The following is a 25,639-nucleotide window of genomic DNA, read 5'->3' as shown; positions in this document are numbered from 1 at the left end:
ACATAATGTGTGTGTGTGTCTCTATACAAATGTCCTGATTCATTTTGTGTTGGTCTTGCTAACCATTTTATAGACTGTGTGTTATAGATAGGAATCAGCTTTTCAGAGACTGCATGTTGTAGACCAGATTTCAACATTGGTAGGCAGAAACCCTAATGTACTTTGTAGTTATGCCCTTCCTACAGTGTGGTAACTTGTTTCAGTTTTGCCTTGTCCTTACAGAGGGTGGTGTAAAGAATAAACCCAAAGTGTACACTTTCCATAGTTTTTAACTTTTCAAGAAAATTGATATTTTTAAGAAATAAAATAATTTCACCTTTGCACTGTTTACAAAGATAAGGTTAAAAATTGACCATTTATAGAACATTTTTGTAAAAGAAAAAGCATTGTCTTTATAGAAGACCTTGAAAAATTCAGATTTTGTTACTGTTGAATGAGCAACATTTGTATCTATAAAAAAAATTGATCAATGTGAATGGGGAATGATATGAAACTTTTACAAAAGTGAGTAGAAAATTGTTTTGTGCCACATTTTCTTTCACACCACCGCTCCAGTGTGCCCTTTTTGACTCCTTTTTAGTTCTAGCTGTGTGAGTACCACTGACAGCTTTATTCACCTGGTTAGGTCTGTTTTTGTTTTTCTGAATAATTTGTAGTACTCATTGATTGAAAAGGTATTGCTGTAATTTTTTATCCAGCTGTAGCTGAAAAAGAATAGACATGGAACAGAAAAAGGAAAGAGAAATGTGTCACTAGCTGGGGCACAATAAGGTAAATGCCAGGTGCCCTTCAGGCTTGACCAGTCCTCTGGCCATTGTGGTTGCATGAAGACAATTTGTTGTGCAGCATGCTGTATAGTGAGGAAAAACTGACATTCAGCAATGCTGAGCTTCAAGTGTGCCTGTCTGTGCTTGGTAGCAATCCACAAATTCAGTGTGTGTGCGCATATATATAAGCATGCATGAGAGAGAGGAATGAAATTCGTAGTTTAATAGCTAAGTTCTTTCCTGAGCTTTGATGGGTTTTGTTCCCTTTATATGTAATTCATCAGTAAGATAAATCAATATGGCTGCAAACATAAATGATGGAAAAGACAACATTTCTGTGATGTAAGAAATGCTGACATTCTGATTGTCACAGAGGCATTTCAGAAAATGCTTTGTAGGTGAAAATCAGCTGTACATTCTTTAAGTGCATTGTGTCTCTGTCTGTCTGCACAAGGGTGTTGTTATCAGTTTGGCCACCCTCAGCAGAATCCATTATCATGTCTGGTGCTGCCGGCCCAAAAGGGTATGGGCTCTTAAATGCTTTCAGTGAACCTGGGTAACATAGAGACTTTTGGGCTGATTACGAGGTACACCAAGTGCTTGTCAAGAGAGAGAAATATCTAGGCTGGTATTAAAAAAATAGATGAACACCTGGTCATATGAGATGTAGGAACTGGGCACACATTAAATAAAGGGCATGTATTGTTGATTGTGTTGCAGAGCAACTTGTCAGTTGACACACACACATGTATATTTAGCAGTTACCCCTTTATTATATAGTATGCATTATTCCATCCATTTACATGGACAAGAAAGATACATTTTGACAGACTTTTCATACCGCTGCTTGCATGGGGTTCATTTTTTTTTTTTTTTTTTCCTTCCAGTGTGATGTTCTCTTATGCACCAACATAAGATTCTAACAGTCTGTTATTTGGTGTAAGCTGACAACAGCATGAATTTTTAACTTGCTTAAAAGATGAAAGCACCCTTTCCTTCTATAAGAATGCAGCAAAAGGGAGAGAACTGTACACAATATTTCAAACATTGCTGCAGCAGTTTCATGACTGGGTGAGTAAAACTTGGCAAAGATATATATAACCAGTACATTAGCAGTCCTGTTGGGCCTGCTTTGGTAAGTCCTTTGATTTCATTAAAAAAAAAACAAACAAACCCAAAATCCCATACATCACATAGCTGATGTTTGAATTTGCTTCTTTACAACAGACTGCATCGCAGTTATGCAGTATCTCTTGACATCTTGCCAAAATAGAAATTTTTCTCATAGCATGCAAACAGTAGAAGCTCTTAATTCATTGTTTTGCCATTTCACCCCATTCCATCCAAATGCCTGTCCTCTTTTTGCCTGTCTTTAAGCTTACCTGTCTGTCATTTTCTTTTTTCAACTCAGTGATTTCACAGAATGCCTTCTTGTCTCACCTTCAGGATTCATTTTTACACTTGTACATCACCTAGATGGCATGCACACATTCGCTTGTTGAGTTTATTAAAAGACAGAAAGAAAAAAAAAACTTTCGATTTTGTGTTGCTTTTCAAGGTGATGCCGCTGTCAAGAGACTCGGTCGCACAAATAATGAGATTAGTAAGCGAAGTTTGTTGCTGCACGACCCTCCACTACACGTCTGATATTTAAACAACTAAATTTTTTGTTACAACCAGAAGTTATTGTGTGCACTAGCTTTGTACCACACTAACCACTTTTGCTTTTTTTTTTTAAACTGAGTGGAATGACTTGGAGTTAGGACCATACAGCTGCACTTTTCAAAGGATCAGGGTGTTGGTCAACCATTATAAATTCACTGATTTTAAGATTGTAAAGTCATCAGTATCTTTTGCGTGCTCTTACCTGTCTTTTCTAGCTGTAAGTTGTATTTTTAGTGCTGCAGACAAAATAGTGTACCATTATTATAAACACAAATGAACTTCACCCTTTTCAGTAAAGTTTTATTTGACAATTTGCTACTTGGATTTTCTCTCAAAAGTGCATCTTGGTGAGAGTATGAGAAGTGATTAAAAAAAATGTAAGCATGTTGTCTCCCCTTAGCTGCTTTCTGCTGTTCTCAACTTGTATGTGATGTTGCGTTGTGATAAACTGGGACATGCACATAAGAAGATGGCAAGTGCCAAGACTTGAGCTACATGAAGCAGAATATTTCAAGCGCTGATTGATGCTGTTTCAAAACTGTAGCAGCCGTTCTTAAGTTCATGATGCGTGTTCTCCATGATTATTCTTGATCAGGTGCATTTCTCAGTCTTCTCGTCACTTGAATATTGGTGATACACTGCTGTGTTGCCGATCAGATGATACTCTGACCACCCCTTCCCCACTTTTTTTTTTCCCACCTCTTTATGATCTTAACATATTACAGGGCTCCTATTTGTGTTATTTTGGTAGGGTTCCATGTTTTTACTTCTGTCGCATAAATTGCAAAATGCTTTTCAAACTTCTGAAAGTTCCCCATTTGATGAAAATGGAAAAATGTCACTCCCCCTTTCATATTTTTTTCTTGGTTAACCCACACCATCTAACAAGTCACAGTAGTTTGGGTTTTTTAAAATTTCAATGTTGAGTATCATCACATTTCAGGTTTCCTGTATAAGATGTTGGGGTGATTCCAGTCCTGTTTATGCAATATTCTTCTCCCCAGCCATCCTGCAAAAACAAAAGATTTAAAAAAAAAATGGAAACAAAGACCAATTTTTCCATTCCACTGTTTTTATACAATGCAACATATGATGCATGTGATTTAACACCAATAGAGGCCCTGTGTTATTGTGCTAATAATCCAGGCATAGCTGCAGTCTGTGTGCATTAGTGCTGCATAATAGGAGGAGCACTGTGCATTGAACTGAACTCAAGTACATTTCTCAACATATTTTGTGAGATTTAAAAAAAAAATTATTTCACTAACACTTTCTTCTTTGTAAAACAATCTTTCTTGATCGTCCCATTAAGAAGTGATATAGCTTTAATTTTGCATTATGTGATGAAGTAAGGGACCATTATGTAACCATTAAGACCATTATGTAACCCATTATGAAAGGATAGGTGGGGAGATTGTTAGAACTGGGTAGTTTGAGTAGGTAGGAGTAACGTGATAGAGAATACTATGATATATGCACTCTGCAGTTTCGTTGGCACTTTTTACAGATGATTTACCTTTTTATGTTCACAGCAAAGCCCCAGAAGGTTGGGCTGAATTCTGCATGTTTGATTAATGTTTGTGTTTTGGGAGGTTTGTTTAAGAGCTCAGAGAATTTTGCTGTGGTCCAGTGAAAATGTCACAGAGGACTAAGGCAAAACCAGACAACCACAGACTGGTTTAACTGATATAATAACCACAGACTGATGTAACAACAAACTGGTTTAGTTAAAAGTAGTAAAGATAAGATATTGCATATCTGCAAGAGTTTGAACTTAAATGTGTAAAGGTTTAAAATGTGTTAAGGAGATATAATAGATCCTCTCTTTTCCCTCATTTAATTTCTTAGGAATAGAAAAAATAGATAACTTACCAGGGCCTTGTTGTTTGTATGCATATTTATATGCATGCACTCACATTTTTATAAGATATATAATGAGTTCAAACTTGAACATCAGAAGGTTTTACATATTAAGAGAAGATTTATATATTAAGCTGAAGATTCTTTCTTTCCTTCAAAATTCAAATCTCAAAATATAAAAACCATGAATAAAATAATCTAAATAACCTAATAGGGTTTGTGTTGTGTCCAAAGTTATACACATGTGCATTTTTGCATCTGTATGACAGGTTGAGCAGCTTTAGCCTTTAATGCCTGTCTGTTGGCAATAGACATACTAAAACACATTTATCTTGCCATCATACCAATTAAAATTTGGTCTGGCTTTCAAGATTAACATAAACCTGCAGTTAGACAAACTGAACCCATTTGAAGCATTTCCAGATGTTTGTTAGCTTTGCCTTAAAAACCTATGAATAGTCAAATGATTACCTGGGCTGAACATCACAGACATGAGTATAGATTGCAGGTGATCCTTACATGTTTAGAGTTTATTGAACTCTTAGTTTGCTTTCCATTGGTAGAAATGTTACTATTTTGTTCATTAAATGTCATTTACAAATACACTGCAAATGTCATTCGTAAGCAGTGATTTATAAAAAGTACTACTATATGACACTCATTATTTGTCATTTACGAAACTGGTACTAATGGTACTCAGCTGACATTTACAAAAACATTACTAAGCTCATTTATTGACTGTCATTTACAAAAATACTTCTAAAGAGGTTTACTTGCTGTCACTCACAAAAGTACTTCTAATGACATAACCAGTCATCCACAAAAATACTTGTAATGGTTTTTATAACCTATAATTTACAAACTATTAATGACATAATCTGCCATTCACAGAAATACTGTTAATATGTTCATCCTATAATTTGTTTTAAAAAATACTAACAATGACAGTCCATGACTCCTATCATTTAAAAAAAAAAAATTCTAAAACCTTTCGTGAATTGTCATTTGTAAAATGATAATGGTATATCATCTATCATTTACAAAATAATTTGACTTGAGGGTTGAGACTAGTGGTGCTTAGAAACCGAAATCTCTTCTCGTTAAATAATTGCTATTAATAATGTGCAGAACTTGTTCCCATCAAAAGTGTCTTTAGAAAGGGGGAGGGGGGCTCAGAATTAGCCCATTCTCTCGCAGGTAAGCATGCATGTATACAGATTTAAGAGTATCAAAAGATTAAAAGGGGTAGTATGTTTACTCACCCGCCCAGTTATCTCACTTAATTAAAGCGTACTTTTGTATAATAGAAATTCTGTTGATGCAGTACAGGAGAGCATATCAGTCCTACAAACATCATGAATGACACCACTGCTGATTGTTTACGGTATCATATGCTGTGCCTTGTTTTGAATAAAGCCATTAACAGGTGAAGTGTTTGTTGTACATCAGCTATAAAAGTAGTTTTCATTTCTTAAGACAGACTGTGTTTCAGCAAAAGTTCAAAAGAATTCCCATCATGCATCATGATATTTTAAAAATAGCATTTAAAAAAGATTTGAAGTGACTGCTGCTAACATTTTGTCAGTTACTGTAATCTGGCAGTAACAAGTAAAGCGAGTGACTGTGAGTACCATATTTTGTAATAATTGCAGTGACTTTGATTCATTTGAGTGATGGTTTCCATGACAGCCTTGTTATAACCTAATACCAAGTGTTATATGCTAAGCCACTTTAGTTTGACTTAACTGCTTTACTGGTTTTAAATATGACAACAATCTCAAACCCCTGGTCAGAATTTTTGCTTCTCCATAAACCTAAATATTCTGTTAACTGAAAGTGTCTTACTAACCAACAATTGGCTGTTGTACCATATATATATATTTTTTAACATCTACCATTGTTTACTCAAATCCATTAAAGAAACGATTGAACACTTTTTCCCTATTTGCAGTTCATACAAGAGCCATTCTTCTGAATGAGTTCAAGGCATATTAGTCAACATTATAAATGTACCCCAAAATACAAAAATAAAAAGTTGCAAGGGAGCACAATTCTCAGTCTAAGACATTGAGTTTCAAGTGCTTATTATTATTTAAGATTAAAATTTCAGTGTAGTGCAGTCATCAAATGATGAATAATGCTTTTTTGTGACCAAAATGTATTAGCATCTTCTTTCTAGCAGTATGTCTTCTGTCTGTCTCTAGTTGCTGCAAGGAAAGAGGTGATCAGAAATAAAATCAGAGCTATTGGAAAGATGGCCAGAGTCTTCACAGTTTTGCGGTAAGCAAAATTTAAGAATTATCAGCTAAAATTGTATTATTTTTCCTCTTGTCCTCTGTTTTTTTGCAGGAAAGTGTGGCAATTTTAAAGGGTCACAGTTGACAGCTGCTGCTACCCATTATTTTATAGCATCTGAGGAAAAGCCTGATTTTTCAAAGTTTACTACTGCACTTAAGTTTTTCTTAGAATGAAGATGGCCATCATAAACATATCCATGACAGTTTTTCCTCTTTTGCTGTCATTCTGGTGGTAAAATTGTAGCCTATTTCATCCTTTGTCTAAAGCAGTCATATCAGTGATTAGTTCCCCTTGTGTAATGGCACATCCCCCCCCAAAAAAAAAAAAATCATTATAACCTCTATAAATAATCTTTAAAATAAAAAATGTAGTTTTGGCATAGGACATGTACATTGCAATAATTCTGGTCATAATTTAATTTTCATATCTGCTTACATGTTTACATTCAGGGACTTTCCCATTCTAAACATGGCAGCATCACCTAAGACTGGGCAATATTATGGAATTTATAATTTAACCAACTACCATCTGACCCAGAATTAAAAAGTAATTTATATTTGGCCAACTACTATTTGACCCACAGTTTTCTTCTGTCAACAATCTGCTGCTTACATTTTATGTATTTATGTACCAAACTTGTTTCAAAGTGGAATTTGTAAGTTCTGAAGTTATGATTCATTCAGTTCTTTTCTTAAGCACTACTTGTAAAAAGTATAACTAGGAAAAGAAGGTAGAGGTAGCAGGTGCTTCACTGCTGTCGTAATGGGCATGCCATTGACCTCCTTATGTGTTCTGAGTATAACTGATTTTCTTTTACAGTGAAGAGAGCGAGAGTGTGCTGCAGCTGAAGGGCCTCACCCCTAATGGCCTCCTTCCCCTGGGAGCTCTTTCTGGTGGCAAAGATACCTTGACCAGTGGTACGTTGCCTTGTGGCCATGAAGTCTTGAGACAGTGCTGTGAGATCTTGAAAGTAAAAGATGTATACAAAACGTAAATTTTCATGTCAGTTAATGGCCTATGACAGAAATAATTTTTACTGCAAGAGATGTTGAAACTTGTGAACAAACCTTTGCAGGAATATTTTCGTAGTACTTCTGCCTTTTATCAAGTAAAATGTTACACAAACAAGAATAACATTAATTAAAGAATAGTGTACTAATATATACTATGGTAAGTGCCTAATTGTAAATATATTACTTGCCAAGTCAGTTCGTTATCTGTTGGTAAGGTCTTTTATTACAATCATTGAAATAACTTCATCATTAGTTACCAGGATATCATCTTTAGTGTATCATTCCCTTCAGAATACCAATTAGTTTCAATGGACATGCACTGTTGGCTTCCATTTTCCATTGTTTGGAAATGTGTCAGTGTGTTTCCACAGATTTTGCATCATGAATAGCAATAATATAAGGGAAAATACTGAACAGAAATTGTTAAAGAAGCTATATGACAACCAGTATTGTGTGTATTTCTTTTTCCTTAGTCAAGATTCTAATGAATGCACAGTGAAAATTAAAAAACTGCGTTTGAGTTTTTACATGTTGTGTCTCCTAAATGCGACCAGGTTAAAAACTATTCATGTAAGGTTAGTGTGTAAACAACGCTAACAGCATGATACAGCATTATCTTGATTTGTCAGTGATATCTTTAGTCTTACCTGAATTACTAGACTTAATGAATTGCCTTCTTTTCCTACTGTGCAGCACTCAGCGGCTTTTCCCCTTCACACAAAATCAGTGGATTTGAGGAAGCCAAATGTCTGGACAAGATGAACGAGCGCATGCCACCCCGCAAAGACTCTGTGAACAATACCAACAACAAAGAGCATCAAAAGTCCTAACTGCTGCCAGCAGTGTGCTAGATGTATTCATAACATCCAGGCTTTCTTACTGGCTCTGGTGTTGTGGTCTTGGTCCCGTTAGACCATCATACGCCTACTTACCTTCCCTTGATCTTTATCCCCAAACATGTCACCACTTGATCTGCTGCATTCCCCTCCTCCCCTCCACCCCCCACTTGAGAGAGTTTCCCCCTTTTTTTTTCCAGATTCTTTTTGCTGCCTCTGCATTCATAAGTAATGACTGGAACAAGTTACTGACATTTTTATCATGCACGTTCTTGCTTTCTCTGTCACACATGCATGCAGAGCTCCATACACACATGCACATGGACACAGAGCTTGGATCTGACCAGATTCTCTGTAAACACAGGAAGCTGGCTTCCTGCCCCCCTCCCCCACTCCCAATAATGTTCATCTGCCAGGTGCACTTTTTTGGTTATTTTTTCCTTTGACATCCTGCTTACAATATATTGTTAACCTCTAAGATGGCAGTTTTACTTTCATGAATATGTTCATTGATAATTTTGTCCCCCTTTCATGTGATCTCATCCTTTAACTACTGTATGGTTTGTACATTGAGTGCTTGTGAACTTGCAAAGTAACACTCAACAGTAATGCAGTTATTTTTTTAAATTGTTTAAAAGAAAGGGTATAAAAGAATGAATTTAAGTGTTCTCAATGGTGTTTTTCTGTCTCTTCATGTTACACATTGTCAGATGTTGTTAGATCAGCAAAATAACAACACATCCTAACACTATCCCACTTTTCTAGTCAGCAGTGTCACAGTAAGCATAAAGATTCATGTTATTTCCCAAATAGACTGTTGATACTTGAAGATAATTCAGCAGGATGATGATGTGCAGCAAAACCCAAGTGACATCACTTGGATCATTTTGCACTTGTATCTCAAACGTGTGATGCACAGCATTAGCTGTTGAGTTGGGCAGACTGTTACGAGAGATTTTATTTCCACTGTTACTCCCAGTAAATGCATGTATTGCCTATTGAAGTGTTGATCATGACCTTACAAGGAGGAGCACAGTAAAGAGTAGTTGTGGAAAGCAAACTGTTTGGTATATTTCATGGGTATATAGGAGTGGTCTCATTGGCAAGACAGTGTGCGCTATTTCTTGGCATTTCTCAACATTTAATGTAACAAGATTTGTGGATTTTGCCCAGTTTGTCTTTGCAAATGGGTGTCTCCCATCCTCTAAGAATGCTGCTCATAATAAAAAAAGATTTGCAGGGCATTCATCACTAAAAGTAGAGAGGTTGCTTGCCTTATGCAGAAAAGCTGCCATAAAACAATTGCCTGCTGTTAATTAAATTACAATGAGAGGAGTTTTAAACCTTGAAACCAGGCTTCATTATATTGGTTATTGAAGCAGAAGTTGATGGAGAGTACATGGCAACAGAAATGCTGGCTGGAGTCTGAGAGTATAGACTTGAATCCTCTGCATCTCCTCATTTTCAAATAAAAATAAAGAGGAGGAAAAACATAAATCAGAAGCTTTAGAAATGGTTGCTTTGAAAGTGGACCGGCTGTGTTGGCCTTCACCATATGCGAAGATATCTCTCCAGTTACGCCCACTCCCCCACTTCTTCTCTCCCTTTCATGTACAGCTGGCTGACCTTTTCAAAATAAAGTTTTGTTGAATTTTGTTTGTTTTGTGTTTTCTTTGCAATGTCTGCTTCTTGTTTCATTTTTCACAGTAAAACATGCAGATATTTGCAAAAAAAAAAAAAAAAAAAAAAAAAAAAGCTTTTCTTGATAAATGGAGAAAGAAACTTTCAGTGTATTTTCTTAGGCTTGATTGTATTATTGGCATTCTACACATCAGTGGTTGATGTAAAAATTTTTTTAAATTACACTTGTGCACACCTTTGATGGTACTAGCACTTAACATAAAACTAGGAATACTTATTTTATACTGGTGTATGATGTTGAAACCCCTTCCTTTCGTGTGGAAAACACTCATCCCCCATGGTAGGTGATAAGGGGTATGAGAAGTGTCAATCTGAAGAGCTCAAGAAGCAGCTTAGTTTATTTGAATGTGTACCCAAGGTATTTGTGTGGTTCCCACTCCCAATGACATTCCTCTGCTCATGTGACTTTGCCAATGATCTGCACTACTCAGTCTGCAGTTTGGTTTTAGTACCTCATTCAATGCCTTCTGGTGTTTACAACACACACGTTTTCTTCTTTTGTACTTGTCAGATTGAGCTTTGGGCAGTTGTTCTTGTTGACTTAATTTTTCCTGCTTTAAAGAGATGGAGAAGATTGTAGGCATATTTGTGTGTGTATATTGGGAGTGAATGCGTGATGCATGCACGCGTAAGTGTGCATACCCACTTAATCCTTTGCTCACCACATTTTCCATTTTGTGTGCATTCATGTATGTTTGTAGGTGTGTTGATGAGAGAGAAGCTCATTCACTGTGAATACTAGTTCCTGATTATGGCTATGATGTCTTTGATATTCACCCCTTCAACACCCACTATATAATTTAGCATTTGTGTTGTGTATCTATATGTCAGGATGGAGGTATGAAAGCATATCTGCTGTAAGGTAGCAAAGGATAAGATGCATTGTAGCTGTGTTACTTCACAGCTCTGAGCAGTCTGTAGCCCTATTGATGAACAAGTAAATGTTTAGTTCACTAGTGATATCCTTCAGTTTCTTTTCTTTTCGCTGTTTTATCTCAGTTCCTTTAAATGTCTCCTGTACCTAGTAGCTAACATACATCTATCCTCTCAGTGATAGTATTTTCAGGTGGTAGTTTTTACTGAAATGCATTGTTATGACAGACATTCAGCATGTATTGCTTAAGGTACCATTAATTGAAATATTCATTTTTGATTAATATTTTGTAAGTCTACATTTGCTTGTTGGAATTTTGTGTGCAATATTTATACGTGTATGAATTATGAATGAAAATTTAGATTCAGGTCCTTTTTTTTTTTAATTTTTGGTACTAAACATTTGTGAAAAGAGGTCCTTCATGTCTGATTGTTTTTAAAACATATGTCCAAGAACAGTTTAATTGGTTTTCGCAACCTTACAAAGAACAAATACTTTTGAGAAAATGCTTAAAATCTCTTCACAGCAATTGCTTTTACCTGTCAATATACCTTAGAGCTTTATGGTGCAAACATTTTACAAAAGTTGAATATTAATATTATTTGAAAAGTTTACAGAATATAAATACGCCAATGTATGCACATACTATGTGCTGTAATTGATGCTCTGTAGAAAATAGCACTGCATTAGTCAGAATGTACATTTTTCTGTTTTCTTATCAGACGAAATGTTTTTTTTTTAATACATGATCATGAACAAAATGAAATTTGTTGTTATAGCTCTAGAAGATTACCAGCATGGAGTCAAGAATGCATTAAATCGGCATGAGAAGGTTAAATGAAGCTGACAAGTCCTTTTTGGCTGTTTAATTCATTTTCAGATGGTGTAGCTCACAAAGCGTGCACCAATACACTATAAAATTGCACTGCATACCAAGATTCGTGCTGACACCTGGTCGGTTTAGCACCAGAGTTTTCTTAGTTTATAAACTTGGTCCATGGTCATTAGCAGTTTGCCATTCTGACAACTTCAGGCTTTGTCAGTAGTCTACCAACATCTGTCAAGCTTATAGACACATCTGAAGCACTTCCCCAACATTATCAGCATGAGGTTCACAGGCCTTAATTGTGGAATATATAATTATGTTAGGCACATTTTTGCATTTTTTGTAAAATGTGCCATAGTTACATATTTACATATTCAGCTTAAGAAGGCCTCAGTCCATTCTGCTGTCGGGTTCTTTTGCTCTAGTCTCATTGAACATTAGTGTCCTCACTGCCTTGAGTAAGAGGCTCTTGCAGTCTGGTTGAAATAGTGTCACCAGACATGACAGATAGGAATGTTTCTAGATTTCCTGATCAGTCAAGTAATTGTTTCTGTAACAACTGTGATGACTTAGAGATCCCATCACCCACCCACGTCCCCTCATAAAAAGGACATGGCTTTAAAGGAAATAGTGCTGTGTTACTGTACAGTGTTGCCTTAAAGGCATCGAAAGGTTGGGTGTTGAAAAACTCCTTTGTTTTGCTAAATACTTTCAGTTCTGTCTTGATGCAGGATAAAATAGTCATGGTATATACATGTACCAATAATTTTTACATGGCTTTTTTTCTAATACAGGTTATATTTCCTTCATTTAGTTTTGTATCTTTCTGTCCTCCATGACTAATTTTTTATGTTGGAAGAGCCTGAGTAGTGACTTCTTTTGAAAAGAAAAGCTTTCTAAAAATTTGTGTAGCTGTGGAATTGTGCAAGTGTATTACTGGTAGATAAGAACCTGTTTCCAGTCATCTGTTGAAAGGGAGTTCTTATTCTCTCTTCTACATATTATTGTAGGTTATTTCCTATCTGGTTGTTTGTCAACGAACTTCTGCACTCTGAAAACTCTTTGCTTCTAAAATCATCGCCATGGCGCTTATATTCCTGTGAAACTCTATTACCTGCCCACAAGACATGAAACCCACAGACTTCCAGCAAGTTCATGTTACCCTGCTTGACATCATATTACTGAAGTATTCATTCAGTTCTGTTTTGAAACCAGAAGGGCTGCACATTATCAGTAAAACATTCCCCTAATTTACTGCTTCTGGCTGTGATTGTTTTCATTTTCCTACCCACCTGACGAACCTTGATGTGTTCTGCCAGCATCTTCCTTTAGCTCCATTACTTGTGGTTGTGGTCAGCCAACACATAGCCTACCTGCGTATCATTTTCTTTATCTCATCCGAGCTCTTGATAATTCATTTTCTTCAAAGGGGAGGGGGACTGGGATTTAAATGTTTTGATTTCTTTCATTTGAATGGAAGCATAACATAATCATCTAGAGAGTTTTCTCCCCGACTTCTATTTTAATACCTTCCCAGTCCATACACTTCACGTTGGCATTCGATGGACTTGTGTGTGATGGGTGTTGCCAAGTTAATGTAGTGTAGCACCCCTTTCCTAGACTAGTGCAGCAATCCTCCGATTGGGAGTCTCGCGGCCTGGTCTGTGTTTTGTCATTTGTTCTTGCACAGGGAATAATGTCAAACTCAGTACTTGCTTTTTTGTACAAAACTTTGTAGTTGGTGCACCATTATGTAACATTGGCCTTGTATAGACTTTTTTAAATTATATTATTAACTTCTATGTTTACAACAAATTACCTTTTCCATGAAATTGTCAATTTGTCATACGTTGTAAATCATGCATGTATCCAAAGTGTAAAATTTTCTGTGTTGAATTTAAATTAAATCACTTGTTTCTTTGCCATGTCTTCAATTTTTTTACCTCATTCTTTCCTTCTCATCCTGAGTGTTGGTTAAGGTGCCTGTAGTGGGCTAAAATGTATAAGTAGCCTATAGTATAGAACTCAGCTCAGTGTTGCCACTCAAGAATGCAGGAACTGCAGTAATTCTGACACACACTCCCTGCAGCAGAGCTGGTATTAAATTCTATTACTAACATCAAACAGACTTTGCAGTCGACTCTTTCTCCAGCAGTACAGCTTTCATCTAAATTGCAGGGTTGTCAGAATTTAAATGTCCCTTTCAATGAGAACAGATCATTTCCAGGGATTTCTTGCACACAAGTTACTTGTCATTTACATGGTCTAGGCATGAAACCACCAAACTGCTAATCTCACTTTTGTGAATGAAATTAAAGACTTACGTGCTCAGATATTTAAGGCAGCTAATCCTTATTGAAAGCCATGGCTCAACATTACTTTGTGTCCCTTTCTCTGATACATCAAGAGATAGAGCTGTGCTTGATGGTCATGGACCTGCAGAATAGTGTTGCAACATCTCAGCCGGCCCTTCAAACTAGAGTAACTGTAAATTTGTGGTGCCTGGATGGCAGTCATTTGACTTCTAAATCTTACGCTCCTCAAACTGGATTGATAACACAAAACTACTCACAAATATGCATAGCTTGTCTTCTCCGCATTTTATTTGTAAATCTTTTAACTCATTTCTTGGGGCACTCTTACGGATTATGTGAAGGGTAGCACATTAAGATATGGAAGTAGTTTGTGGGTAAACAAGAGAGTCATGGCATATAAGTATTTTTCGGTTTGCCTACTTAACAAATAAACAAAAGTGATAAATATATTGACAATGTGAGTACTGCACAAAACAAAAGTTCTGAAGAAATGTTAAGTCTGATTTTTTTAATTTTCTACTAGATGTGCATAAAAAGGGAATAAATTCACAAAGACAACTTTTACAAAGACTTTTCCCCAAAAATGCCATCACTAATTTTGTACATTAATGGCCAAGCATTTTAATAAACTACATCTGAAAAAGATTTCATTAAAAATTTTTTTAATTCTGACTATACAAACAGATACAGATTCGAAAATACAGACTTTTCACATACCTTTCCAACTGCATGCATGACACTATTGCTAAAGAATTTCTTTTGCTCAAGATAAATGAGACCTTATTAACCATACAGTTTGCAACTAGTATGTTTACAACTTGAATGCAGGTACTGTTTGCATGACCACACTGCATGTTAAAGTGTATTCTACTGGCCAAAGCTTGTGTGTGTTCAGGTAATACATATTGTTCCCATGTAATATTAACACCAATTCTGGGAGTCCACTAAAATTGGACAAGTTCACTGCCTGCTGTGGCTTAAGCAGACTTGTAAAGCAGTCATCCCAGCTGCAACATTCTTAACTTGCTATCAACATGTATTGACATTTCTTGCCCATAAAACCTGGAAAATGGGAGATGTGGGAGGGAAGGAACACACCCAGTTCATACATCAACTATGCATATACACATTTCTCACAAGAAAAATTGAAATAAACTGGTCACTCTTCGTATCCTGATACTGAAACACTTCACAGTTTTCTTGGTGAGAAAACCACAACCACTCATTTTCTGTACACATACTTGAAATACTTATTGTCAACAATTTACAATGTTCATTTGGGGCAGCCAAGATTGACAAGACAATGGTCAACATAAACAGGTATGCTAGCACATAGCAAAACTTTAAATCTTCCTGGTTATGCAGAAAAATTAAATGCATTTTAAAAAGGAAACAAAAAAGTAGCTCTTAACAGCAATGTATATATATGCAGCCCTGTAGCATTTAGATCTGGGAACCATAAATGCTATTTGAAATGACTATGAGAGGAGTGGGTTTAGGCGAACTGCACATGCACACAGCATTCAATACTTTCGATAATGTGGAATGTGCTGCAGCCACCAAATACATCTAATGCCAAGATGGCACAGCAGAGGAGACATTATCTGTCTATCATGACTCTCTCAGCACAGCGACATCTCATTTATGTGAAGTTAAGCGAGGACTATTTGAGGCGATATGACGGTGGGGAAGACACTACTACACTAATGAGCAACTTACTATTTGATCAACATGATCCCAACAAATTTTTTCCAGCATCTAAATGGGGTATGGGGAAAGAACAGAACAAGGCAAAATTAAAGTTTGCATAGATCCTACCTTTAGTTATAAATCTAGTATGCAATTTAAAAATCCAACTTTAACCATTATCACTTATGCTCAAATGTTCTTACAACATGAAAAATAAACTGAACTGGTGAGAAAAAAAAAATGATCTATTTGGGTAGAAAAGGTGGAGAATGAAAAAATTGCCAATAAAAATGTCAGATCATGACTTGAAGAGGAATGACACAACAGCTGCCAATGCACTCAGACCCAGGGAGATGGAGACAGCCCCTGCACCATTGCAGTTGTCTTCTTTGCAGTGGCAATAGAAGATTTTGACTCGGTAGGTGCCAGTTCGCTCAATGCACCTTGCTGGGGCATCTGTCAATGCACACTGTCGAATAGTCCGTGTGTGGTAGTCTCCATCATAGTAAACTGAAACAAATATTGAAATACTGACACATGGGCAATTTATAATTTAGTATAAATTATCTCATTTACGCTATTTCAGGTTGACTGTGACAGAATCTGCTAGACCTGATTAACAATTCCAGACACAGCCACAGATGTGAATTTACTAAGCTTTATTTTGTAACTCTAACTGACCATGTGCACTGAATGGAGAGGGTGAGTTTTGTATTGAGTGAAAAATAGCATGTTAATATCCTGGGTGCTAGTTGTGATAAGAGTCTCCATCTCTTCTTCCCTAAACTGATGTACAGCATTTAACAGCAAGGTCAACAGGGGAAAGTATCATACTCATGTAAAACCAGCTAGTGTGCATGTTCTCAGATGTCTTGCTTCCCTACATGTTCATTTTTATAGCTTTATTGACCTGCAAAGGCTGTAATTACAGGTAAGATTTATAAAGAAGAGTGAAATATATATTAGTCGATTACAATAAAGTTATTACTGTGTCTATATATACTTTTCCATACATACACACTAGGTACATTGCATCAGTCACCTCAGGTTGACATACCATCACAGCTAGTGGAATTGATCAAGTATATAACATATGGAACCATAATTTATGGTGATGATTTATTCTGCATATTGCCAGTGCTTATCTGCAGCCAGACTGATATAAGAACTTCTTAATCCCAACACATGGTCTCAGGAATTTTAGTTACTGTGCAGCAAAACAATGGAACTTTCTCCCTTTCCATAACCCACTACTGAATCCTTTAAATGTGCACTCAAAACACCTGCACTAACAACAGTCCACACAATGCTAGTCCTTTTTCACACCCTCCCCCTCTTCTGTTTATTGCCACTTTCCTGCTCACCTACATTGCTACCTATAATTACTCTATACTTTTTTTTTCGTTTTTCGTTTTGTCTTTTATCATTCATCGGTACTGCATATCCTCATATGTGGTTTGCTTATTCTTCTGTACCTCAAGAAATGCCTGTGTCTTGTTCTTATGAGCTAAGAGCAGGCTCCTTAAGTGTAAGAGTATGCACTATATAAATTTTGCAATTATTATTAACACATAATCAGGAATAGTAAGAATACATAATGCGTTGATAAGGATTTGCTGATTACTAGAGACTGCTAAGCTTGGCTCCAGTAATCTTGAGCCAGATATTAACAAGTGATACAAGTTTGTTCCTGTTGCCTAGGGAAAGGTTGGAACAAGAGGTTTGAGAATTTTGCACAAAATTAAAAAGTCTTAGCTTTAACAAAATCAGGATACGCACAATATTTTTACTATAACACTGCTTAATAGCACAATTTACACATTTAATGTAGGGTAATCCCTTGTTTTTTACGTGAGATGTGTTTCAGATAACCAAAAATCTAAGAAATCAAAACAATATATTTATACACTATATTAAGGCTTTATAAACCTTCCCACAAACTTTTATGCTACATAAACCTTTCCCAATTCCTTATTAACCATTCCCATATTGTTATGCGCCTGTATTGTACCTTTACAGTAAATAAAAAAACAAAAACATAATATGTTAATGTACTGTACTGAGAGTAATATGTACATGTAATAGAACGAAAGATGAAAAAGTACACAACTTGCCACAACACTCTCACCCAATTCATTTAGACCAGAAATAACATTTACAGTCCTGCATTTCCAAGTAGTGCTTTTTTAAAGAATGACTTTCTTGAAACAGCAATCTCAAAACATGTCCTCGACATGCACAATATTTTTCAGAATGTAAAGAGAATCAGTTAGTGTGTGCATAAATCCATAAATGATGAGCACAGCTTCTACTGGTAGCATAATATAGTAAAATCAAGTAAAATGAAAGGCATTAAGGCTTTGAAAGGATAACACTGCATTCTATTTAATAAGAATAAAATTGTTACTAAAACAATAGTGTAGCGTACCTTCTTGCTCCATTTTCCTACATGATGTAGCATTGGCAAACTTCTCAGTGCATGGAAGTTTATACTTTTCAATGTTGGAATCACAATCCTTTGTACTGAACGAGTTGCACTGAACACATTCCAAAGCTAATCCTGAAAGAAAGAATAGATAATTCATTTGCTTTATGACTAAATCAAAATTTAAAAATAATAACGTCAAATGTTCCTGTTGCATTATTACAAAAATACCCACAAGTCTGTTTTGCTAAAAAAAAAAAAAAACAGACTAGACTAAATTTCAACTTCTTATACTACTGAAGGCTGCAGTCAACATTAAAACTTAGATCATTATGTACTAACAAAATGATGGTAAGTCATCTCAGGGGAAATAAGGTTTTGAACCTCTTGGCATGTATCATATTCATTCAGATCTGGGGATTTTGAAAACAGACTTGAATGCAAAGTAACAGCTATCTTTGACAGAATTACCATTAAAAGGCAAATTAAAACAATAATTGTACTCAAGGCGATGCTATAATTCACGAAATACAACTGCTTTGTCGCTGTATGCCCGTGCTTACTATCGATGTTACTAAATCAGTCACAATAAAATCATACAACCTGTAAATAGTTTATCACCAAGTTAAGAATAACCTTAAAAGTTCTGATTTTTTGTGCTATTTGTCCACTGACAAATAAAACACTTGAAAAACGGTAACGCGATGGGTGTTTATTAATATTACCAGTAGTAGTGTGAGACTGCTTCATGTCGACCATCTACAATTCGGTCAACACACTTTTCTCATTTTTATTTGTACTTGCTCAAAAGTGCTGACCTCTACATGAATCCAACGAATGTGAATAGCTCATCTAAACTTGATACAACCAGGAAAATAACTAACCCAATTCTTTTCGTTAGCACATTTACATTAAAATTTCTCTTTACTGGTTCTAGCCTCTACTTAAAATTATGAAAAAAACACTGATCGTACTGAAGTAATAATATTCTATTAAAATGTGAAAGGTGGATCAAAACATACCCTTCCTAACAGCAACGGCAACAAGGAGTACGAAGGCGATAATCTGATATGAGCCCATCATGATTTTGTTGCGCCAGCAGCAGGACAACTGATAAGTCAGGAGTACAGTCGATGACAGAATGCTCCAGCGGTCACCTTCGCTCGCCTGACAAATGGCGTCTAGCAGCGCCCTCTGGTGGTGAAGGGAGAGAACTGTGCGCACCGGTGCCTAATGACGCAGTTAGTGGCCCACCACTGGGCATGCGCAGCACTGGTCACATGGGGGGGGACCCGCCAGTTGTCGTGTGAACACGCCTCAAGTGTGTGTGGTGACATTTTAACGACGGTGACTTTATTTCGTGTCTTTTGTCAACATATTATGCAATCCTTCTGCCGGCTGCTGCATATTAAAAACATGTAGCTCAAAATAATCTAACCGTTGATAATTTTTTAGTAAATAAACGTTTCATTCCCCACTTCCCTGATCTCAATGAATTAGGGATCATCTTTAAAAAAAAAACAAAAAAACAAACAACTAAATAATGCCGTCATAACCTTTCTTCATCTATGTGGCTTTACTCACAAGGAAAGCAACTCATTTTGGTTTTAGGCTTGAGCAAGGTGAGTTTGGGGAGGGTCAGGTCACTAGGACATGACAGCTTCCTCCCCGACCTCCTTTTCACCGTTCCACCCCTCAATGACTCCTCAGCTCTCTTCACCGTTAGTTTAGTTTTTTGGCCAGTGAACTTAAACCATGTACTACATACTTCGTATTCAAATGCTGGAATCTTTTTCCGGTTCCTTTCCAAAAAAGAAAAAAGGGGGGCGCTTTCGATTCAACTTTCAAAATTTATTGCAGACTATAAGCGTGGTATATTTTTTTTTTATGGAATGACTGCGCTGCGATTCGTGTTTTAGGGAAAATGTACGTTGGAGGTACGATTTATTTCACGGGAAACTGCTTTCATAGACTGCTGATCGCATTATGAACGCAGGATGGATGGTGAATGAAGAAAGGAGTGGAAACCTCGTATAGCATTTATTAAAACACTCGCTTGTCACCTCTACAGTGAGAAGTAATAGGTCCTCTCTTCAGATTTCCTCTCGGGAAGCTGGCCGACAAGGGGTTTTCTCCAGGGAGTCGATTCGAAAGTTCTTGTCAAGTCACACATGAATGGTCATTGAGGTCCCCGGCCGTCAGTTGACCCGGGCCGTTTAGTGACATCAGCAGGGTGGAGGCATTCACTAGCCGCTAGGGTTCGCTGATATTGCGTCTTACCGGCACTCACAGGCGAGTGATTCGAGTTGTTTTGCTAAGGGCACTATGACGGGAGAGGGGTGATGGAGGAGGGAGGAAACCGGAGTTCCTAGAGAAGGAGGAAGATATTTAAAACAGTAAACAGTAGGAAAAAAGGTGACCAATGCAAGAAAAGCAATCACAAACCACTTACAATTTTAAACTACATTTTTATTAATGTTGCTCTTTCTCCTTTTCGTTTCATTGTCCAAAACAAAACAATTATTTACCACACAAGAACCATACTAACAGCTATATATATGTATGTGTGTGAAAGCTCTGTACTTGTGTTTCCAGCCTCGGATTTTATAGTGCTTTCACATTATACACGATGTGTATATCATAAGTAGAAGTTCCCGTGGAGTAATTACCATGGAATTACAGGTATTGTACGTTCTAGTAGGACATTGAATGGATACAGGCTATACTTGTTCTAAGATTCAAGGGGTAAGAAAGCATGCGTAAAAATAGAAACATGCAATAGTAATAATAATAATACAGTATAGACATACCAGCGGACACTGATGCATTACATATATAATGTTGCACTCAAAACTTTGGTCAGCTATTTGATTTCTTCAAAAACCCTTCTCACTCTCCAGTTTGTTCTCAGCCCCGACAACAAGATCAGGGTAGGGTCAGAAAGATGCTTCGGGCAGTCGCCAACATCTTAGTCCTTCACCTTCACTACCTGTCTAGATAGTCGCAATTAGCGAAGACTGACCACTCGTATGATGTAACCATTCCCTCCCGCCACCAGTAAAGCCTTCATTTAGTGTACTTGAGTCGGGAAGTAGAGTGGTTGCAAGTCTTGTTGTTGGAACAGAAGGTTTCCGAAAGCCAGATCTCTCAAAGATATGTAGGTGTAGGCAGATTCAATATTTTTCTGCCACCGCCATCACTTCAACTAATTTCGAAGAATTGATCACGATGACAAAGACGAAGACATGGATGTGATGATGTTCGTGGTGATGATTTTGGCAATGGTGGTAGCCTTTACTTTCATGAAAGCGATGCTGAAATATAAACTAGAGACAACCCTAACCCATTATTTTCACTAACTCATACAGATAATTCTAACACCTGCCATCCTACAACTGGCTAAATCTATTACAGGTAGTCCTCGGGTTACGACGGTCTCGAGTTACGTCGTTTCGTGGTTACGACGCTCATTCCGACTTACGAGGTCAGTGCATCAAAGAAAAGGAAGGCCATCACCATGGAGGTGAAAGTGGATATCATAAGGCAATCTGAGAAGGGGGAAACAGCAACAGAAATTGGCAGGTCATTAGGACTTAGTCGTTCGACTGTCGCTACGGATTATCAAGGATAAAGATCTCATCCTTGAACACGTGACAGGATCTGCTCCTATGAAAGCGACAGTGATAACAAAGCGTACTGTACTGCACAATACTTTACTGTACTCATGTTTATTGATAACTATGTAGGGTACTGTGTTAGGATAGGTGTTTGGATAGGCTAAGTGTTTGCAGTACTGTACTGTTATTATGGTACAGTACTGTATCAACGTATGATCCGACTTACGTCGAAATTCGGTTTACGACGCCGCGTTAAGAACGGATCCCCGTCGTAAGTCGAGGACTACCTGTACATATTACCGTAGATCTGCTACTAGAAGCTGTCGGGGGTCACCTGTGCAGGTGATTAACAAGGCGTTACGTTCGACAGTAAGAAGCGCGGTGTCTCCTACGGGTACACAGTCGCATATGTAGCCCGGGCTAGCATGATATTACACACCAAATCCCGCAGGACTAATGACGCTCAAGTGCCCCCTCCCTAATTAAATCACCACACGAATCCACACTTCCCACCGGCTACCCCCCTTTTTTTCTAATTGAAAGGAAGTTCACCTTTTGCCCTCCGTTGTAACAGAGACGTTAAAGCTTTAACAGTTTAACGTCTCTGGTTGTAACAAAAGAAGGCGTGGGACTTCTGCTCCAGGCGTAGGTGACACGGGTGTAAGAAAGTGGATGATATATGCCAGCGTATCTCCTCGGGTGGATCATACGTTCATACGGAGACGAAGTCCATGCACTACTGTCGTCGGCGATATAGAGTGTGACGAATTGACGTCACTCGGTGGAGTCAGCCTTATACAAAACGTGACTCTTGTTTACGAGGGTTAAAATCTTTGGGGATGAGCAGGCGGATTGATTCAAAGTGTCGGGTATCTTTCAATATTTTGTGGTATCTGCTTTCTGTCTGTTGTATCTGAGATGGAGTGTCACAGCTATGCTCAAACAGCATCAACTAAAATTAAATGCTCGTAGAACAGAACTTCGGTTTGCTGTTTTATCATCTCTACTTGCTTTGGTTGGTAGGTTGTAGGCATCGGGTGAAGAGACAGCAATTTTCTGTCAACTATCTGGGTGTTCATTTCATTCTCTATGCATTCATACATTAGTCCTGTCTGTCGTACAGTCTTCTTGAAATTCCGTAAGACGACAAGCAATTCGTTCACATATTTTCTTAAAGTATAGTTAGTGGCTTAGTGCCATCGACTTATCTCAGTAACGATCGACCACCTTCATGATGAACTTACTACAACTCTGTCTGTTCTTGTGGGTCTGCATATCGAACTGATTACTCAACTGAAGAGAGTTCAGATAGTGCTTGACTTGTGCTTGACAACCCAACATGGAACAAGTGGCACCTCTGGTCAAAGAACTTCATTGGCTGCAGCAAGTTTCGTGAACGATATAAGATTGGCACTCTCGTGTATGGGAATTTGGTATTCTTCACCTTTCCGAAACAAAACCCTCCGACCGCATACCAACCCGTTCTTACTCTCAGATTATCCAGTGCAAAGCTTGTGATAGATTCCACACGATCGTTTTCATTTGAAGCTCGACCTGACTGTAACCCACTGCCTGCCGACTTTTGCCAAAATTCGCTGTACAATGATACAGATGTTGTGGCAGCATATTTGACACACGATGGCTGGTATAGTTATTTTATGTGTATGCTTATGTATGGTTTGGACAATGAGTGTCGATCTGATACTTGTAATATTTACTCATCTGTAAAGCACAGTAAGCATGAACATACTAGAACACACACTTTCCCTCTTTTTGTAGTATGTGTTACATGTGGTTACACTATACGAATGCCCGTGAACGTGTAGGTGTGTCTGATGGGTGTGTGTGTATGTGTGCTTGCGCGTCTATTTCGGGATTTCCTTAGTCGGAATACTCCCCAGTATCCATCATTAAAAAGGAAAGTGTCAGCGTCACCCAGTGCCTGTCTCACAAAAAGCTCTACACAAGTACAAAGTGCAGCCCCAGTGCAACTCGCAATATAAAACGTTTTCTAAGGAGCGGGAGACAAATGCTGACAGGTGAGCGACGGCTGAGGACGGTAAGGAGATGTGTTGTACCGTCTTCACCGGCACTTGAACACACTGTCTTTCGCTTGACCTCTACCTGGCAAAGCTGGCCCAGATACTCGATGTAGAGGGTCATTGTAACAGATATCAGCCGTTAGTGGGAGATCGAGTGCCTCCTTGCCAAATACATATAGTATACGCAACAAAGACAAGTAGATATGTGTGTCGCCATTGACAGAAAAAAATAACAACTATAAAATCAGCGTGTAGGGGTGGGAAGGTTTATTAATGACTATAAGTTAGGTTACAAGTGAAGCAAAACAAAAAACCTAACTTAAGAATTAGCATGGAATAAAAAGCACAGTCGTTTGCAAATAATAAATTTAAGAAAACTGAGAAAGTGGAGTTAAATGTGTCCAGATATGTTGCAATTTACTTGCGTGTCTGTTTTGGTGGCTCTTGAAGAACATTAATTCTTCGATTCTTGTTGTAAGTAAAAATAAGCGATCTCATATTAATGTTATATTATTGTGACAAATGGAGGAAATCTGAACATTATACTATGCATAAAAGTTGACTCGCTTTGTTTGCGATCTGGAGGCCAGAAAAGAGCGCTTTTACAAAACCCTGCTACATATGTTTTTTGATGTGCTGCTGAGACGATCGAGCGACGAGGAGGAGAAACATTTAGGACATAACGTCCGTCAGCTTAGAAGGTCGAGTCTGTTCTTAGGGGCGCAGGGCACGCTCTCACCACGTGTTGCAACTGTCTCCCAGGAGGATAGTCGACAGTCAAACCGGAGGTGGCCGTGTTCTCTATTGTGCTACAGGTGACAAGGTCAAGCGTTTGACCTTCAGTGGTAAGTTGCTGAAACCACCTTCAGCTCAGCCTACAGACAGACATGTGGTGAATCAATGGCGAAGCACATATCACACTTGTGAGACTTTTCCTGTCTCGGGTTTGTAGACAGTTCGAGCATTGTTGGGCACAAAAGCTCTTTCGGTGTCATTAGGTATGAATACAATGACACTGCTTCATGCTGTATTTTGCTTATTGCCTACCGTTAGGATAAATCGCTCTGAAAGCTTTTACAGCAGGAGCGAAGTTACATATAGGGCATGCCACCCTAAAATAATGTGCCACTTTATTGTGTTGTTTTTGTGATCATGGACGTGTATGATACAAGTCCGTGGTGGGATAATAGCTGCTCGTCCACTCCCACACCGGTTTGTGTACGTAGTTGTACCTAGTGAACTGAAACTGTTCTACTGACGTACGTCAAAACTATTACGTCCTTAAGGCAGAAACCTATATTTTCAAATAATATCAAACGACTACGGCGCACCCACACCTGACCGCGGTAGCTGTCACTAGCTAGCTTCACTCGTAGTCCTTACTTTAAGAAAATTTAGTTACCAAAACAACGAATCACATGGTTTGACTCATTCCACAAGGCAGAGGGATTCGACCGACTAACACGAGCAGTGAAAATATGAAATATATTCTCTGCTCCTGGCAATATAGTACGCGGCATCCTGCCTAACGCGGCTATAACTCGCAAGGGAGACAAGTTGCTTTTCAGATCTCTTGGCTTTCTCCCTTGGTCACAAGGACGACTAGAGCCGTTGCATCCTCGGTTCTCCCTTTATGCTTCATTTTCGGATGCATCCACTTGGTCAGATTTTCGTCTTTTCTGTTTGCTCCAGACACGTGTCATAAGATTTT

At 37.8% G+C, this 25,639-nt stretch overlaps 2 protein-coding genes across 4 annotated transcripts in view; one reads left to right on the top strand and one right to left on the bottom strand.

The window, feature by feature from the left end:
* The window catches only part of LOC112575601 (serine/threonine-protein phosphatase 2B catalytic subunit alpha isoform-like), a 31,283-nt gene extending 17,522 nt beyond the window's left edge, over positions 1-13,761 (top strand). For 2 of the 3 annotated variants that reach the window (XM_025257592.1, XM_025257586.1), the window contains 3 exons: positions 6,497-6,572; positions 7,410-7,507; positions 8,297-13,761. In XM_025257592.1, coding sequence (XP_025113377.1) covers positions 6,497-6,572; positions 7,410-7,507; positions 8,297-8,433 — 311 coding nt within the window. In that variant the 3' untranslated portion in view covers positions 8,434-13,761. Of the gene's footprint in view, positions 1-2,325; positions 2,371-6,496; positions 6,573-7,409; positions 7,508-8,296 lie in introns of all 3 variants that reach the window. The other variant, XM_025257577.1, reaches the window with a different exon arrangement.
* A 658-nt stretch (positions 13,762-14,419) lies between these two features.
* On the bottom strand, positions 14,420-19,485 carry LOC112575624. Its single transcript, XM_025257603.1, has 3 exons — positions 19,292-19,485; positions 18,273-18,404; positions 14,420-16,354 (listed from the first exon to the last, which is right to left on the bottom strand). The coding sequence occupies exons 1-3, from the start codon at positions 19,350-19,352 to the stop codon at positions 16,143-16,145; spliced, it is 405 nt and encodes a 134-aa protein (XP_025113388.1). The 5' UTR covers positions 19,353-19,485; the 3' UTR covers positions 14,420-16,142.
* Positions 19,486-25,639: the final 6,154 nt, after the last annotated feature.

This window comes from Pomacea canaliculata, linkage group LG1 (genome assembly GCF_003073045.1).
Source record: "Pomacea canaliculata isolate SZHN2017 linkage group LG1, ASM307304v1, whole genome shotgun sequence".
NCBI classification, from domain to species: Eukaryota; Metazoa; Mollusca; class Gastropoda; order Architaenioglossa; family Ampullariidae; genus Pomacea; species Pomacea canaliculata.
Note: the sequence above shows the minus strand (reverse complement) of the source record. Positions and strands in the feature narration are given on the sequence as shown.

Coding starts and splice junctions, on each gene's coding strand:
- LOC112575624 (XM_025257603.1), bottom strand. CDS start 19,352: ATGATGGGCTCATATCAGATTATCGCCTTCGTACTCCTTGTTGCCGTT. Junction 18,405..19,291: donor TGCCGTTGCTGTTAGGAAGG/GTATGTTTTGAT, acceptor TCTTTCTTTCAG/GATTAGCTTTGGAATGTGTT. Junction 16,355..18,272: donor TAGGAAAATGGAGCAAGAAG/GTACGCTACACT, acceptor TATTTGTTTCAG/TTTACTATGATGGAGACTAC.